The sequence below is a fragment of the Acanthochromis polyacanthus genome, chromosome 20, assembly GCF_021347895.1.
Source record: "Acanthochromis polyacanthus isolate Apoly-LR-REF ecotype Palm Island chromosome 20, KAUST_Apoly_ChrSc, whole genome shotgun sequence".
Lineage (NCBI taxonomy): Eukaryota > Metazoa > Chordata > Actinopteri > Pomacentridae > Acanthochromis > Acanthochromis polyacanthus.
In genome coordinates this window covers 7785735-7803552 of record NC_067132.1, presented here as the reverse complement: position 1 = coordinate 7803552, position 17818 = coordinate 7785735, and the positions used below count along the sequence as shown (strand labels likewise).

At 40.0% G+C, this 17818-nt stretch overlaps 1 protein-coding gene across 1 annotated transcript in view; it reads right to left on the bottom strand.

Annotated features, from left to right (window-relative positions):
• svila (supervillin a) overlaps nt 1-17818 on the bottom strand; it is a 70704-nt gene that overhangs the window by 23297 nt on the left and 29589 nt on the right. Inside the window, 12 exon segments of the mRNA XM_051940797.1 lie at nt 203-229; nt 585-668; nt 2342-2507; nt 3641-3697; nt 4183-4263; nt 6053-6106; nt 8393-8525; nt 10556-10736; nt 14165-14416; nt 14419-14677; nt 15486-15551; nt 16393-16699. Of these exon segments, the coding sequence (XP_051796757.1) occupies nt 203-229; nt 585-668; nt 2342-2507; nt 3641-3697; nt 4183-4263; nt 6053-6106; nt 8393-8525; nt 10556-10736; nt 14165-14416; nt 14419-14677; nt 15486-15551; nt 16393-16699 (1667 nt within the window).

Genomic DNA, 17818 nt, shown 5'->3' with positions numbered 1-17818 from the left:
CCACAAGCATTTCACAGATAACAGCTACTGAATCTAACTTCCTCTGCACTTCAGAATCATGCATATACATCCAGATGAACATTCTATCAGGCTTTACAACCTAATAGAAGTCTCACAGCAACATCAACCACATTAGTGTTCGTGATATTTGTGGTTTTGATGAAAGTGATGAATAGCAAAGCAAAAAAGAGAGAGAATAAACCTTCAGTATCAGAAATCTCCTCCATGTCTTTTGAAAGAGAGGCAAAGACAACCAGTTATGCAATGTCAAAATGAGATCCCACCAAAAAAAACTTTGAAAATGTCAAATTAAATCTAATTAGTAACATGGCTTAGAATCAGAAAATCACATTAAATAGGGGATCATCTGAGTTCAACATGACAATTCTTATTAACTGAAAATGTGTGTTTTGAAAAGTGTGTGTCTGTTGATAGTTGAGGATGTAAAGTGATGCCATTAAGTTAAAATCATTTTGGAGCAGCAGTTAGAAACTCATGATAGCAATGTGACAAAACAGGTAACCAGAGGGCACAGAAGTGAGCAAAAAAATATCAAATACACATAGAAGAAAAGGGAAACTAACCTTCTTGTGGTTTGGAGATGGCAAGGATGGTGTTCTTGGGTTTGGACAGCACTGGAGACTGGAGGGCAGAGGGGGCTGCCAGTCCTACAGGAAAACAAATAGATGTATACGTTTAATGACACAGTTACAATTTATGAAAAGTACAATAACACCATTTTTCCCCCCAAAATGAAATTTCACAGGTTATGGCATAATACTGTGACTTCAGCAGAACACTGGTTCAGGTCAATCCAATAAAACAATAGAGGCACCTGGAACATAATTAACCCTCTGAACTCTGAACAGCTGCTGGGTGTTTTTTTTCCTGTCTCTTTTAAAACTCACTGTGGGCTCTTCTCTGTAATATGAAATAATATATCTCAACGGAAACGACACAATCATAAAAAGTCAAAAATCATAAAAAAGTCTAATTTTGTTGATTTTTATTTTACAAAAATTAGGAAACACTGGATTTAGCATGGGGCTGCACAACACTTTCGCCTTGCAGCAAGACGATCCCCGGTTCAAATCCCGGCCTGGGCCCGGGATCTTTCTGCATGGAGTTTGTATGTTCTCCCTGTGCATGCGTGGGTTTTCTCCGGGTACTCCGGCTTCCTCCCACAGTCCAAAAATATGCTGAGGTTAATTGGTTACTCTTAATTGCCCGTAGGTGTGAATGCGAGAGTGACTGTTTGTCTGTGTCCCCTGCCTTCGCCCGAGTCAGCTGGGATAGGCTCCAGCCCCCCTGTGACCCTAGTGAGGATAAAGTGGTATATAGAGAATGGATGGATGGATTTAGCATGTCCCCAGTTTCCTAAAGGAGCTACCATTCTGGGAAGAGTACATACTACAGACATTTTACTGTGCAAGCAAAGCATGCTGTTTGGTCATAACGCCCCTGAATATTTATCACATGGCTGTTGTCACTCATAGCCACTAGGTCAACGTTTCAGTAAGGGAAGGACAGAAGGTGCACCTGACAGAGAGAATTTTTTTCAAAGATTTATGTATAATGTAGATTATACTCACTAATATTTCACTGAATCCCTGAACAGATATGAACAGCATGAGCTTGTTTGTTTTACATATTTTTGCTGGTTTACCATTTTTTGTTGTTGTGCTGCCTTCTACTAATTTTCTAATCAGTGCTGGGACTTAGGCAAGTGATTGACTTGACGTCAGTTTGTGGGCTTTCACAGACAACAGGTGTGGGTGTTTTAACGAGTGTCAAATGCTACACAGCTAAGGGATGATATAGAGGACTAGTCAAGTTTTCAAATTTGGAGCCAAGAAGTGGTAAACAATTTAGAGGACCAGTGCTTACATCAAAAGGCAGCCAGAGCTAAAGGGGCACTGTCTAGTCTAGTGCATGAAAAGCTAGCGGTTGTTTCTGACATGATTCCTTCCTATATCACTCTCCATTAACTGTAAAATGAATAAAACCACCAACTCCTCCAAAACACTAATGAAGCCTTCCATCAATAGCCCCCTAAGGCTGAGGTTAGAGCTAATGGGAGAAAAATTCTAACCATTAGATCATTTTCTGCCTGAGCAGCAGCCTCAAAGCAGCTACTCTGGCCTGAGGGTGGGAAAAGGAGTCATTTTTTCCCCCAAACTGCTAACTGAGAAAGGGGCTTTGAGGGATTAAGGGCAGAGAACTAAGACTAAACCGTGGAGTTAGTTGTCCTTTGTAATGACAGAGTGCATTTCAGCACATGTGCGCATGTTTCTAAGACAGAAGACAGAAGGAAGTATGCGTGTTTTGTTTGCCCTCTGACCTTTCTTCACCATGCGTGCAGCCACGGTGAACTGGGTGGAGTCATTGGCAGCTCCATGGCCTTTGCTCTTCCAGGCCTCCTCCTGGGCCACTATCAGCTGCTTCCTCTCCTGGATAGACATGTGAGCCTCTATCCTCTGGCACTCCATCTCAGACTCCGCTATTCTCTGAGCACAGAGAAGAGAAGTTTCTGTCAGCAGCACACAATACTTCTAACAAGTTAAAGGAATCCATCTTCTGGTATTTTTAATAAATCCGTAATTGGTAATGTCTGTTGCATTTTGTGAACTGGTGATGAATACATATCTTGTTCCCAGTTATATTCAGATTCCACTTGAAAAGAGTTTGTGCTTTTTGTTACATTATTGTGGTAGACAGCTGAAATCACATTAGCAATCAAACTCCATCATAGCTGCACTGGAAGTATTTTGCCAGTAAAATTCCTCCATTAAAATGGAACCAGAAGTGCATCTTACATTACACAATGATGTTTATAAAAGCCATTGTTCTAAATGTTGAATATTTCACATTCACAAACCAAAGAAATCAAGCAAAAACAAAGACACCAAAAGAAGGTAACTAATACACATTAAGCACATTATTCCTTGTTTCACATTGCACATAATTCCTTCACCAATATCCAAAGACTATTAAAGAATGAGATGACTGATAGCAGATGTCATGCATTTCTAAAACCCACAGCAATTACTGTTTATGTTCCGATGATTTGTACTTATTAAACATGCCCAAGCTTCATTTTGAATTTGGGAAACACCGTTTTAAGAACTCTGCACCTGCTGCCAGCAATTCACTGCAGAACACACTGAATGTAAAAAGAACTCATTCCCATTGGAACTTTTAAAAATCTTATGAAATATTTGCAGCAGCTACTTGTCACACTTGTTTTAATGTAAATTATTAATCCTGTGCTTTTGTCTGGCATGTATTTCATTTATTTTGTTGTGTGAGTTGGTGTTGTTTGTTATTAATTGTTGCAATTTTTGTGTTTCTCAGGCTGCTCTCTTGGCCAGGGTTCCCTTAAAATAGAGGTAATTGTATCTCAACGGGACCAACTGTTGGTTAAATGAAAGCTTAAAAAAACATGAAGATTTTATAGACATTCATGATGCTACATTAAAAAAACAATACAAAAAATAGCATACAAATTCTTCTAGTTACCAGTTGCAACTCATTTAGTGTGGATTCTGACTGAAACCTCAACTGTGGAGTGAGTGTGAAAAGGCTGGCACAAAGGAGTGGTAGGGGTGGGATTGGCTAGATACTGTATTAACAGGGTCACCTTCCGTCTCCAGGGGTGTCTTTCATCCACCTGCGTGGGTCTGGGAGATCTGGTGGCCTTCATAACCAGAGGGATGGATGAGGAAGGTAAGAAAGGATGAGGATTAAGTGATCAGGGTGGAAAGATGATAGAAAATATCCAAGTTCTGCACAAGCATGAGAAGCTGCAGGAGGCTGCCATGCAGGCCTTACACTACTGAAAGTTTGGAACTGGAAACAATATTTGTATAAAACATTAGCAGGGGGACGGTGAAGGACAACACAGTACTAGTGATCATAATGTGCTGATGCCAATTCTAGATGTGTCAGTGAGGTTGCAGCAATGGAAGCGGAAAATCTTGACAGTGAGCGGCACATTTTACTGCAAAAGTTTTACTGAGGATTGTTTTTACTGTCAATGGTGCATTTAAGAGGCTAACTAATGCACAGTCTCTGCAAAGTTAAGTAATAAAGCGTGAGGTGTTTGAATGCACTTCAGTTAGTTTCATAAAGTAGGATGTGCACAAACAATGCAGGTAGCAAGCAGCTGGTGCAACTTCCTACCTGGCTAGCTGTCTCATCAGGGGAAGAAGAATGGAAAGGAGGGTCAGGAGGAGGAGAGAAAGTAGCAGCAAAGACTGGCTCCTACAGAAGTCACAGAAAGAGGACATATACACACACAGATACAGAGGTTATCAAAATAGCAGCTGCAGGGATGTCTCCAGGATTTTAGAAATTCAGAGGTCACGGGAAACAATTTTTCATACTAAAACTTATCAGGATACTCTGCAGTCAGTGTGAAACTACAATGTGAAAACACACAAAACACACACACGAACAGTGCATTATGTGAAAGTAGCATCTGTTATAAATCTGGATTCTGAGTAACAATACGCTATCAGCATTGGAAGATTTTCTATGACCATTGGAAGGTGCACATTTGCGATTTTGCAATGGAACTGAAATTAAAGCACAAAGCAAAATCTACTTGTTAGTGCCAGGATGATCCAACCTTCATGTACAGGATCACCACTGGTGATGAGAGGTGGTGGGTCTATGGCTAGATGAAAATGAGTGTCAAGCCATGAGTGCACCAAGAAAGTGCCTGAACTGTCAACACAAGTTCTACTGTGAAATCCTGAGGTGTCTTGAGGGAGAACATTTGGGATAAAAACCCTGAGCTGTGGGATCACAGCATGCAAGAGCTTCAATTTTGCCGTGTACCCGGTCATAGTGTGTGAATTACCATACACAAATTTTCTGGCCACAACATAATCGCTGCTCTTGAGCAGTCGGTACTTATTAGATTTAGCTCCTAGCAAATTCTTTTTCCCCAAAATCAAATTGAAGCTGAAGGTTCTGATGGTTTTGATACAGTTCAGGAGACCATTGCATGCTTAGAGAACCGCACTCGAGTGCTCATAGTGTTGCAGGAGCACTGAGAAAGGTGTATCATTGCACAAAGTCACTGCTTTGACAGTGATAGCAGCCACACTGAAATCAGACAAGTCTTTCATTTTTGACTGGCTCTGTCTTGTAAATTTTTGATGACAGCTTTTATCCCCAACTGCTCATTTTCTTTATTTTTTTGCGCTCTGCAGGTATTTATGGATTTAGCAAAGGGAAACTGCGGATTTGACTGGTTATTCTCACTGGATTTCTCACTATGAGTGCCCCCTTTCACAAAATATACTATTTTTGATGCAAAAATGGGCAACGGCGTAGCTTTGATTTATTTGTTTTTTGTTGCCTAAAACATCAAACCATGCACTGTAATCAGCCCTAAAATGTCCTCATGTGTAATATTTTTTGTTAATGTAAACTTAATGTCACTAATTTCCTGCAGTAACACAAACACAACATGGTCTACTACACACCGGAACAACTGCAATGGAGAGGAAACAGGAAGAGCTGAGAAGTGTGCCAAACTGTTTGGATTAAATATAAACAATAACTCTGACTCCTGAGATTTAGAACAGCGACAACAGACCAACTTTGGTCTATATCTATTAATGCAAGCCAATTAGAGAAAAGCAAATGTTAAAACAAATGTGAACACATTCAAAATAGACTACAGTGGGTGAGACAGGACAAGAAATCCTTGACAATTTTATGTCTGAAAACCAACAAGCAGTGGCAGGATGAATACAAATCATGAGTATGAAACTGTCAACACAAATGTAAAAAAGGAACACACCCACACAGAGCAGCCACCACCAATACAAACACATGGTCACACACACAAGCAGCTACTTGGATTTGTGTGACATCCAGGCTGTATTTATCAAACTAGCAAGTTAGCAGCCAGATAATGAAGTTAGGTTAGGGATGTAAAATTCAGATCATTAATACTATTTAAATGCTTGATAAATACCACTGCAGCATGTGTATGTGTGTATGTGTGTGAGATTCAGGCTAATCACACTGGCCTTACCCAGAGCTGGTCGGACACAGCAAACTCATCGATCATCATCACTGCTTCATCATCCTATAGGAAGAGGAAGGCAAGAAGCCGAAGAAAAGGGATATTTTTTGAAGGCTCTGACACCCCTCCATGTATTTTATGGATGTGCCAAATAACTTTTTCAAATCCTTGTGAATCTTAACTAAACATTTTCTAGTCTACTGTGAAAAATTAGTTAAATTGATCCTTAGGCAAATGCCAAGTCTAGTCTACAGAGTGTGTAGAGCAACACAAATGACATTTCCATCAAAAGTGACATTCATCTGTGGTTGAAACAATACAAGTCTCTATTCTGCTCTGCTGTTGGTATTTGCCTGACTCTGCTCAGTTTTCTACCTCATTGTAAGTTTTGCTCTTCTTGGATCTAAAACAGGAAACCTGCTAGATCATGTCCTCTGCCTCTGAAGAATAGGAGGATGACAACAAGATGAACAACACTAATTTCCCTTCCCCTTGACCTCTATTTAGCTATCACAAGAAGCTGATTAAAAATCAAATGACTCTCCTGATTGGAGTAAAACATTACGCCTTTTGTTTGAAAAATAGCCTGAAAAGGCCTCTTCAAACCCAGCCTGTCTGATCCTACACACAGAAATCAGAGCTTTCATGGCTGAGCTCTATTCGACCTTAAATGAACTGAAAACCAAAAATCTGAATATGTGCGGGCAACACTGTCAAGTCAAGCTGAACAACCCATGATAAGCAGTTGGAAACAAAAACAAACAAAATAAAATAGCTGTGGCATGGCAGCTGTAGAGGATATGTCCAAACAGAGAGGTGCCCATCCTAAGCCTCCCTTTGAAAACACACTGAGGATGCCAACACAGAAACACAGTCAACATACAGTGGATGAAATTCGGTTTATTAGTTTAAAAAAATAGGGTGATGACATGCAAACAGACATTAACAAAAAAATGAAAGGTTAAATGTAGCATGCAGAAGAGTGGAAATAAAGGTTGAAGCCAGGTAGGACAAAAGATAGAGGCTACATTTCACAGGACAGCTAGTCAGTACTGTCACTTTTGCTTGTCAGCTAGTCAAACAGTTTTAAATAAGCATGCATACAGTAATGGCCTTTTCTCTGAGGGAAAAATACTTCACATTTCAGTATTTGTGTAATTTAGGAAAAATTAGGGTTCCAAGTTTAGCTTGATATATTCTATTCTTTACAATCACTGATCAAAACAGCTGTGACAACCACACAATCTAGAAACAAAAGAAACTGTCACACACGAAACTTGAGATTGAAAATACTGAAATGAAATGAAAGGATGATGTCTGATGAAAGTAATATTTTAAGTATTTTAGTATACCATGATATATTTTAGTATATTGTACAGTAAAGGCCTGACACAGCAAGGTTTCACATATTTATTTGTTTATTGTTGCTACACTAGAATTTAACTCAAAAAATATACAACCTAAAGTTGAAAATTGCAAACTGGACTTTCATGTTTAGTTGAACATAAAATTACATTTTTCATAGATCAAACATCTGTTTCTTCATAGATAAAAATTTAAATTTGGAAATTTTATTTACTTTTTATTCTAATTTAACTATTAAGTATTTTTAAACATAAAAATTGTATTAGAATTTTTTCTTATTGTACATAATAAAGATTATTTCTCAATTTCATTAAATGACTACATTTTAACATTGGCAACCACAGACTTCTAGATCAATGAAAGGAAAACAACATGCACCATTAAATATTGTGCAACTGATCCAGATACTACAGTACTTTGTCTTCTGTCAAGACTACAGATTCTCTTTTGATACAGTTCAAGAACAAAAACACACAACAGATGTTTGAGACGGGACAGAAGAAAGAGACAAATAGACATGGACAATACACAGCCTCTCTGTTTAGAGATATCCAAAATTGTTTCCATGTGCGTTTACAAGACTTATCTGCAAAAGTGACTATTTATGGTGGTCACTGATATTTGTTTGACTCTAGAAGAGCAACAACATCTTCAAAACTTTGTTAACAAACAGTCTGGTTTCAGAGCCAGATCCAGGAAATGCTCATTGTTGTAATGTGGCGACGTGGAACAAATCAATTCACTGTAGTTTTGTTGGTATGTTGCCATCACTGTATTAGTTCTGCTCTCTAGTCTCATGGGTATTTGAATTTGTTTTGAAGGTGTAACAAATGTAATTTGAATCACAGATTTGATGCCTTTCATAAGGAGAGAGTCATTCAAATGGGATGCTACTACCCCTTTAACATGACGTGAACACAGCATACAGTCAGAAGTGTGCGAAAGACATGACAGTAGAGATATATGTTCACGTCAGGTGGTTACCTTCTTCTTGAAGCTCTGCTCCACCTCCCAGAGCTGAGCATGCTGCTCACCCACGGCAACCTTCACCACATCCTGCTTCTTATTGATCCTGTTCTTCCAGTCCTCCTCGCCGCTCTTCTTTAGTAGGGCGACTCTGAGGGGGACAGAGCGAGGAAGCATCAGAGGTGACGTTAGACAAGACTGAACATCACTTTAAACCAAAAAGTGTATAAGGTATGAAAAAATCCTCAAAATTTATGATTTTGTTGAGTTTTTGCAACGACAGCAAACATTCAAAACCTACAACTTGACGTGTGTCAGACAGGAAGAGGTGCACAGCAAACCTTAACAAAAACATGTTTAGTAATGTCACTCTGGCTACATAGCACTAATAAAGTGTGAATGTTTCCATATCTAGTGGGAATATTTACTGTTTCCATACCAGAAATCAAGTTTCAGAATTGTAATTTTTGGAATCATGCTACTATTGTGAGGCTGCCAGGTAAGCAGCGACTACAGACTCGTTGTGTTCTTGCTATCTTTTGGCAAAAAGCACATCAGTGTATTTCCCTAAATATACCTTTGCAGTCTATAGCTATAGTCTGTGTTAAATAGGACTTTAAGGCAGTGACAAATGAGGAACCTGACTTACACATACAGAATCCATACTGGCATCCAACACAGATACTGAAATGTACAGACAGACAGACTCTGCACAAGATTACTGAAGGTAATCAGTAAAACTTCAACCTTACTTTTAACTTAAATTGTCACAGAACTTGTGCCAGCAGAAACAATTCCCACATGCCTTGTACTTGCATTTATGCCAAAAAAGGTAGCAGACACTAATGAGAAACAACCAACGTGTCATTTGCCAGCCACAGTTGAAAACAGCACACAGTTCTAGATCAGGGACAAACACAGCAATGACCAGTACAGTTAGACATAAACGTCACTTAGAGAAGTCAGTCCGTGTAACAGGAGTTGAGAGAATATTTAACAGGGTTCACTTTAAACAAGAAATTAAAGTAACAGAAAAGGTGTTCGGATTTATTTGACCTAAATTTCATTTTAATAGTCAGAACAGTAAGGCCAGTGGGTAAAACAAGCATATCAGTACTTGAACTTTGGGATTACATAAAATGCACAGAACGATTACAAAATCATGAACAATAAAGTGAACAGCAACAGAGGTTCTATTATTGAGCTCTCATCTCTGAGCTGGGAGCAGACAGGCCCATAGGGGAGGGGTCAGGGTGTTGGCAGTGCCCCTTGCCCCTCTCACAACCCCCCCCTCTGTCACCCATTGAGGACACGTCCTGTTCTGTCCTATGGGACTCTACAACTACCCCCAAAACAGGATGAAAGTTACACTCAATACATGTCGCCAGCTGTATCTGGGATACGGATGCTGCCACCAGTAAAATGCTTTGAAAGTGGGAGCAATGCAAAGAGTGTGTGAGATGTGACAGAAATCAGGAGTGTGGAGCTCACAACACATGCAACCTTTAACAGCAGTCTCCATGAAACTCATTATGTCATCAATCAATTTAGAGAGCGAGTGTGTTGTCCTGTGTGTAGCAGTCAAACCAGCAGACTAGGCCAGTTAACACAATGTGACATAACTGGACTTATGTAACGAGTTGTTTGGAATCTGACACTGAGCTTTTTATAAAAAATACCTGATGAATAAGTGAATCTGAAAAGGAATTCATTATTATAACAACTATGGATAGCTTGAAGGGCATCTTATTTACATCTGCAGTAGCAACCTGTGGTTGAGTGCCACAGTCAGGATGAAGAAACTGGAAATTAACAAGACTGTTTTTGTTTTGGTCATTTCATGAGATTTACATCAACAGATGTAGACTTATTCTGAATCAGCGGTGATGTGTTTTACTCCAGCAGAAAGCATGCTTTGTTATGATAAATGCCACATCAAGCTTAGTTACATTCAAGAGCTTAAATATGAAAAAAAAATATCTAATCTGTTTAGTTAACATCCAACATATTGCTTCTGTTAATATTCCACTCTTCATCCCATCAAGCCTATCAGCAGTGCAACAACAGTGGCTAAAAAAAGATAAACAATATCCCACTAACTCACTCTGTGACACCGTAAAAAGCATCTTGGATATAAACTACATCCCCAAAATCAACAGCCTGTCACATCATGAAGCTCACCTCTCTTTGATGGACATTTGTCGGGTCGACATCATGTCACTCAGCTCATCCCCCTGCTCAAGCTGAATCAGGCCGTCTGCGAGTCCACTGCCAGTTGTATATGTGTCCCCCACTGGAGGTTGACAAACACTCCCGGGTGAACCAGCTGCTCCTCTGTATGTTAACGCAGACTCTACTGGCTCTGTGAGCGTGAGCAGACAAGCACACACAGACTCAGTAAAATCCATAACTTGACATCAAGTACATACATGATAACAAGGCTTCTGTAGCAGATTTGAAGAGTTCATTTGCAAAAACAGATAACTCTGTTTTGATAAATTTTCAGAAAACTTTTTTTTATTGTTTACTTGAGATAATATCAAACTGAAGTTGAGTGGATTTGACTCAGTAGAAAAATACATGACAGAGAAAAAATAAATTATTAGTGTTATTATTATTATTATTATTATTATTATTATCTCAAGTAAACAATAAAAAAATGAGTTTTCCGAAAATGGAGTTACCTGCTTTTGCAAATGAACTTCATTTTCTTGTCTGCTTTGGGAAAATTAATTTATTCAGTTTCCTTCTAAATAGCACAATACTGCAGACATTCCATGACTACAGAGCTTTGCATAAAGTACAGTAATTGCTCTCACAGTGCAGACTCAGCAGCACAAATCAGTGTGGGAGCGAACATCTTTCATGCTTACCAAGAGGCTTTCATTCTCCTGAGAAAAGCAGCACAGATGTTTTTCATGGTTTTAAATGTCTCTTCCACAGCCGTAATCAAATAACCCATGGTGTATAAGCACAGGAGTTTTCTTGTCAAAGAACTACTTTGTTTCCCTGTTTACAACTACAAAAACCTACTTTGTCCATCAGACTGATTTTGATGTTCTGTACACTGATGCAGAGAATCAAACTCTTTGGGTCAGCGCTACTGTTGTTCAGACATAAAGGAAACCTCAAATCATAATCTGAACGTAACATTTTACAATTCGCACACACAAACACAGGAAATGTGGTTGGAAAAGAAATGGTTGACAGACAGACAATGGTATCTATGTAGTTGTACAATTTGCTCTTTGAATATTTAAAGTCCATTTCAATCTTCTTTTCAGCAAGAACAGAAGAAATGCTGGTAAATCCTCAAATGAATCAGCAGTGTTGCATATTGTGACTAAAGCAGAAAAAAATATTGCACTATTCTTGTGTGATAACATTAGAATACCAACATATTCATAATCACAATGCTAACATGGTGATGTTTCATGGATAATGTTTACTAATTTCACCTTCTTAGTTTAGCATGTTTGCATGTTAACCTTGTTGATTAAGGTTAGCATACAGTTAAAACAACATAAATAAAAAAACAGTCTTAGAATTACATTTCACAAACCTTGTGTCACACCAACATGGAGATGAGCCAAAAATGTGCCAAAAACCTGACTCTGTATGCTAACATGACAACGTTATGACAATGCCAACAGGATATGTTACGCAGGTGTAAAACTATTGTTTACCATGTTAACAATAATAATTTACCTGGTTGACAAGCTAACATTAGCACAGCACATGGATATACAATCACGAAAAAACTGATTAGACCACTCTTACTTTCATACATTTCTTGTTCCTTTTCATGCATGCTACAACTAAAGGTACATTTCTTTGGACAAATATAATGATAACAACAAAAATAGCTCTTAAGAGTTTCATTAAGAGCTGATATCAGACATTTTCCATGGTTTTCTTGATAATAACCAAAATCATTTCACTTCTTCCATCGATAGCTATGGCATTATACTGCCAAAAACAGCTTTTAGGATTCCATGTTTTCTTTTCTGCCTGTTTTAGTCACATGATCCACACAGGAGTTAGTACTGAGCCATAAGCATTGTTTCTGATGACTGCAGCCATGTGTCTTGGCATGCTCTCCACCAGCTTCTGATATTGCTCTGCTGTCAGCCCATTCCTGTTGCATAGACTCAAAGAAATTTACTTTGTTTTTGGGCTTGTGGTACCCATTTTGCAATTGATGATATTCCACAGGTTTTCAATTGGATTTAGATCTGGTGATTGAGCAGGCCAAGGCATGGTTCCAATGTTCTGGTTCTCCATCCAGGCTTTAACTGGCTCTGCCTTGTGGCAACGGACATTGTCTTGTTGGAAAATCCAGTTATTGGAGGCAGGAAAGAGTTTTCCAGCTGATGGAAAAAGACTGTTTTATAGAGTAGCCCCAAACATGACCTGGTTCATTGTCCCTGTTCCACCCAGACTGAAACAACCCCAGATGGTCACTGATCCACCCCCATGTTTACTGTAGGGGCAGACAGTCTGGTTTGTAGCTTCTCCAGGCTTCCTCCTAACCAGTAAGTTGGCTGGAGTGAGCATCAAGTGAAAATTGGATTCATCCCTGAAGAGAACCTTAGCCCAATCATCAACAGTCCAATTCTTGTGATCCCAGTAAAGAGTAACCGGGCTTTCCTCTGCCTTTCCTTGATGAAGGGCCATGTCCTGCCCTGTGTGACTTCAGACCAGCTTCAACAAGTCACTTTCCAACTGTCCCTGTCGAACAAGTCCCATTTTTCCACAGTGTCCACTCAATTTTAAGGTCCCTGGATGTCTGATGATGACTCCTGACACAGGAACTGATGAGTTACATCCTCAGGTGGGTAGAAAGACGCTTCCTGCCGCGATCAGCTAGCAATTTGGTAGAACCATGTTGGAGTTGTTTTTTCTTGATGTAATGAACGGCTGTCTTGGAGATCTTCAGTTTTTTGGCTACCTATCTCTCACTGATGCCAATTTCCTGCAATGTCAAGACAGCTGCTTTTGTGGCTTCATATAATTCTTTTGTTTTTGGCATTATGTGAGAGCAGACAACTTCTAAGTTGTGCTACGGCTTGAATGTAAGCAGGAAACCACTCTAGGCCTTTGCATGTGCAGTGCTGCTTACAACATAAAATGGCCTCATATACTCTGGAAATACAATTAAGCTTAAGTATGTCAAATAGGACATAAAGTATGATGGAATCAGCTGCATTTTTTGTCATGTTCATTTGTATTCTTTGGGTAATACACCTTGAGCGGTACATTGAAATGAAGAAGAACCTGAAGAAAACAAGGTTGGTCTAATTTTTTTTCTCCAGGACTGTATGCATGTATATACAGACGGACAGAACCATTTTAGTTTAGCATGATAGAATGCTAACATTTTCTACTTAGCACACAGAAAAAAATACTCTTGCACTTTTATAAAATCATCGCCTTCTTCATTCACCTATCCAGTACAATTTCTATCGTATTTTTCACTAAAACAAATTTAATACTCAACAAAATATTTTTCATAATAATATCCAACTGCAAACTGACACAAAATTTCAACACTGACTGCACAGGTTTCTTGGTGTCAATGTGTAATATTTTGAATAAACTATCAGTTTTTGCAAAGGTTGATGGTATAAACTCAGTGCACTGTGAACAAGTAAAAACAGACAAAAAGAACAGAAAAACAGCACTAATCTCAGCAATGCAGAAGCAGGTCTACGATTTAAAAAAAGAAAGCAGACAATAAAAAGCTCAAGATCAAACAGATACTTTTGAGTTCCTCTCTGCTGTTCTTACCTCCAGTGACGGTCCTGCTCCTCTGGATGTCTGAGTAGAATCCTTCCTCCTTCAGATACGCCCTCTGCTCCTGCCTCTCCAGCAGCATGTGGCTCTCTGAGCTCTGCACTGCTGCCTCTTCCCTCCCTCTAGACAGTCCCTGTTGCTGCCCCCCCACCTCCTCAGCTCCCCTCCTCTCTCTTCCAGTCTGAGGATGGGGCAGAGCAACCTGCCTGACCACTCCCTCTGGAGAGGGCAGCCTCCTCTTCCCCCTCCCAGATCAGCTCTGTCTTCTCCTTGGGACAAGACTTGGTACCTGTGGTGGTCCGAGGTGTCCTGGGACCTCCAGGCCAGACTGTCTGTGTGGCGAGGAGGCAAAGACCTGTCAGAGCTGGGAGGGATTGACTCCACGTGTGCTCTGGTGATGTGGATGTCTCCAGCATGGTCAGTGGAGACGGTGCCTCCTGCTTTGAGGGTAGATGAGGATGATGAAGAGGAAAGGGGTCCAAAATAAGAGCCTGCACCATTTTGAAGCTATGTAGCCGGAGGTAAAAAGAGATGCAGATAAACAAAGAAGTGGGTCAGTTTGCAACAGAGCTTTAGAAATAGCTAGGGCAAAGTGCAGACTCATCACAGCCTGCCTGACTCACTGCCCTTCCTGAGCATCAAAGGGCAGCCTATCTTGCCGGTCAGTTGCAGCCCACATCACAAAGCCATGCCAGCTGTCCTCCTACGCACAATGTACCCAGCTGCAGCCAGAAGACACACTTTCCAGCGCTTATAATTGTTACTTGACAAAAAAACAATTGAACTAACCTGGCATTTTTGTTGAGTAACAAATGAGAAGCAGCAGTAAACATCCATGGAAAGGCAAAACTGTTGGAAAAAAAACTTGTGCAAAATACTTTTTCTAAATAAAATCCTTTAACTTCTTTTTCATTTTGCTTCAAATTTCTCTCGTGTTCTCTCCCTGCTGCCAGTTTCTAACGAGCTGATGACAAATAGCTGCTCTTGGTCCGTGTAGTGATGAGCAGGAGTTGAGCTGCTTCTGCTCTCCTCTCCTCGGCCTTATTATGGCTGATAGCATCATCCGTTCACACATCACAGCCTTTTTATTGAAATAGTGGGGATGATAACCACCGAGTCGGACCTTTATCGGAAGCTGGGCCATGCAATGTACATTCATAATGAAATCACACCAACATGGAGATGAGCCATTAACGGGATGCCACACAGCATGTGTTCACAGAAATGTATGGTCATTTCTCAGAAGAGTAGTCTAGCTGTGTCTGCTTCCAGTGTCACAGGCAAAATGCATGGTGGCGATTCAGAGGAGCCTTACTTGCAGGAGTTCTACTGGGCTGTCACACAGATCCTGTTCATCCCTGATGTCTATGTCTGAGAGCTCCTGGAGCAGAAACACGCACATGCTACAACACTTATTTCATGTATTTTCTATTTTAATAGCAGAAGCAGGTTTTACCCCAACTACCAAAACCTCTTCAGCTAATTATTATACATAATATATATTTAGAATATCATGTCATAACATGTGATATGTAATAAAGTACATATACTTTATTACAGTGTTTCCCCACATTTGGTATGTGATAGAATAAATTTATCTGTGGGAGTCAACCTTCCATACCTCCATCTCTTTACAGCACTTAGAATCCTCACTGTCACAAAGAAGATTGCACATAACCTCTTTGTGCTGGTCTTTCTTAATTTCAGTTCACTTCCCCATTAAGATCATTTCACTCTATGTTTTTCGTCATAAGATGACTGAGCTTTTTGTATTGGTGCTCTCAGACAGTGGAACAGTTGAGCCTTCACTGTCAGATCTTCTCCCTCCATCTACAGTTAAAAGACTGTGTTAGGATTAATCCTCTTCAATATTAATTTGAAGTGCTGCTTGAATTTTACTTTTTTTCTTATTTAAAAAATTTAATTGATTCCTTTTAAATTAATTACTCACTTTTTATTTCTCTTTTACTGCTCCATCAATTTAACATAATTTGACAATTCTTGAACCAATATTTTCTTTAAACAGTATATTTTCAGGTGTATGAAGTGCTGAGGGGATATTTTTGTAAACCTTGTAAATGAAGTACATAAACTCATGATCATAGCTATGAAGGTACACAGTCAGATTTTTTCTGAAGTTTTGATTCTTTTTTGTGGACAACAGACCTACAGGTGGAAACACAGAAATTTTCCAACAGAAAATGATCCTTCTCCTCCCCTACCTGTTCCATATCTCCCAGTGTAATGGGCTGTGTCTGGTAGCGAGCGTTGGCCCTGCGTTGCCGTGTGTCGCCTCTTGTGCGAGTGACCCTGGTAGGAGGCTGAGCCAGCCGGTTGAAGAGTGCCATCTTTTCTGCCAGGCTGAGGGTACAGAGGTCAGGTTCCTCTTGACCCTGACTCTGCTTCTCAACTTTTTCCGCCATTGCCAACACCTGCCTGGAGCCCTGGACCTCCTGGGTATCCGGTGTTGGACGGGCCTCCCGTACCTGCTCCCGGGCAGCAGTGTTCTGTTGTGAGGATGCCTGCAGGCTGAGGGGAGGATGACACCCAAAAACCAAAGACGTAGGAGAAAGGGTGAATTCTGGTTAGCATGGAAGGAGCTCTTACAAGCCAGCAAGTGGCATGCTTCCTTGTAGGTCTGTGTGCATCTAACAAATACAGTAAAAAAACATATTGTTAGAAAGGTTTGCTACACATGCAGGGTGAGTCATTCCCACCAAACAAAAGCATATTAAATAAAACACCTTTCGACTTCTGTGCCATTCAATAATTCAATCGTGTAGTTTTCTGTCATCACACAGGAGGGCACCAAATTTCAAAAAAGCATTGTGCATTAGGACTTTGCACTACCATCAACTGCATCCTATAGGTTAAATCCCAACTGGGAGAGCACAACGCTAAAGAGAAATTTTGTCGTGTTGAGTCAGCAGCACTGTACAGATCAAACATGTTAGTCAGACACTGCAGGTCAAAGTGAGCATCTGTATCCACAAGCATGCCGTATACCTGTATGGCAGGGAAGTACTGCAAACTAGGTTGGGGCTATGGACACGAGTTACAGCAGTGTGAACGGTCACTGTTTGTGGCACGTGAGACGGAACACTTCAGTGGTCAAAGACAAGTCCCACACACAGACGCACACACATACAGGTGGTAGAAGAAAGGAAACAGATGACTCACAAGTGAACAAAAGAAAGGGTACTTAAAGTTGAGGCATGTGGAGGGATACTCAAAGCATCAGTGTTTAGACAGATGGTTGATGGTCTGAAGGAAAACTTCATTTCAGACATCAGACACACACAGAAATGAAATTTTCAATCTAAAGATTATAATTTAGCCATCAGCTTGACAAAGGAACCATGGTTGCTACTGATGTTCTTGATATTGTCTCACTTACCCCCAGTATCTAGATATGCAGAAGGTTAACAAAATCCGCCAGTATAATGAAAATGTAAGGAATTTCATCTGGTGTGGTCACAGCATTGAATAATGGAATACAAATAAACAAAAACCAGCAAGCTGCACTACCTGATGGATGACTATACACCGCAATAAAAAAAGAAGTTGATTTTGTTGCAATTGTGGAGAACTGGCTCTTTAAAGCACTTGATCTTTGCCTAATTTGTACACAAAGCAAACTGTCTTTCA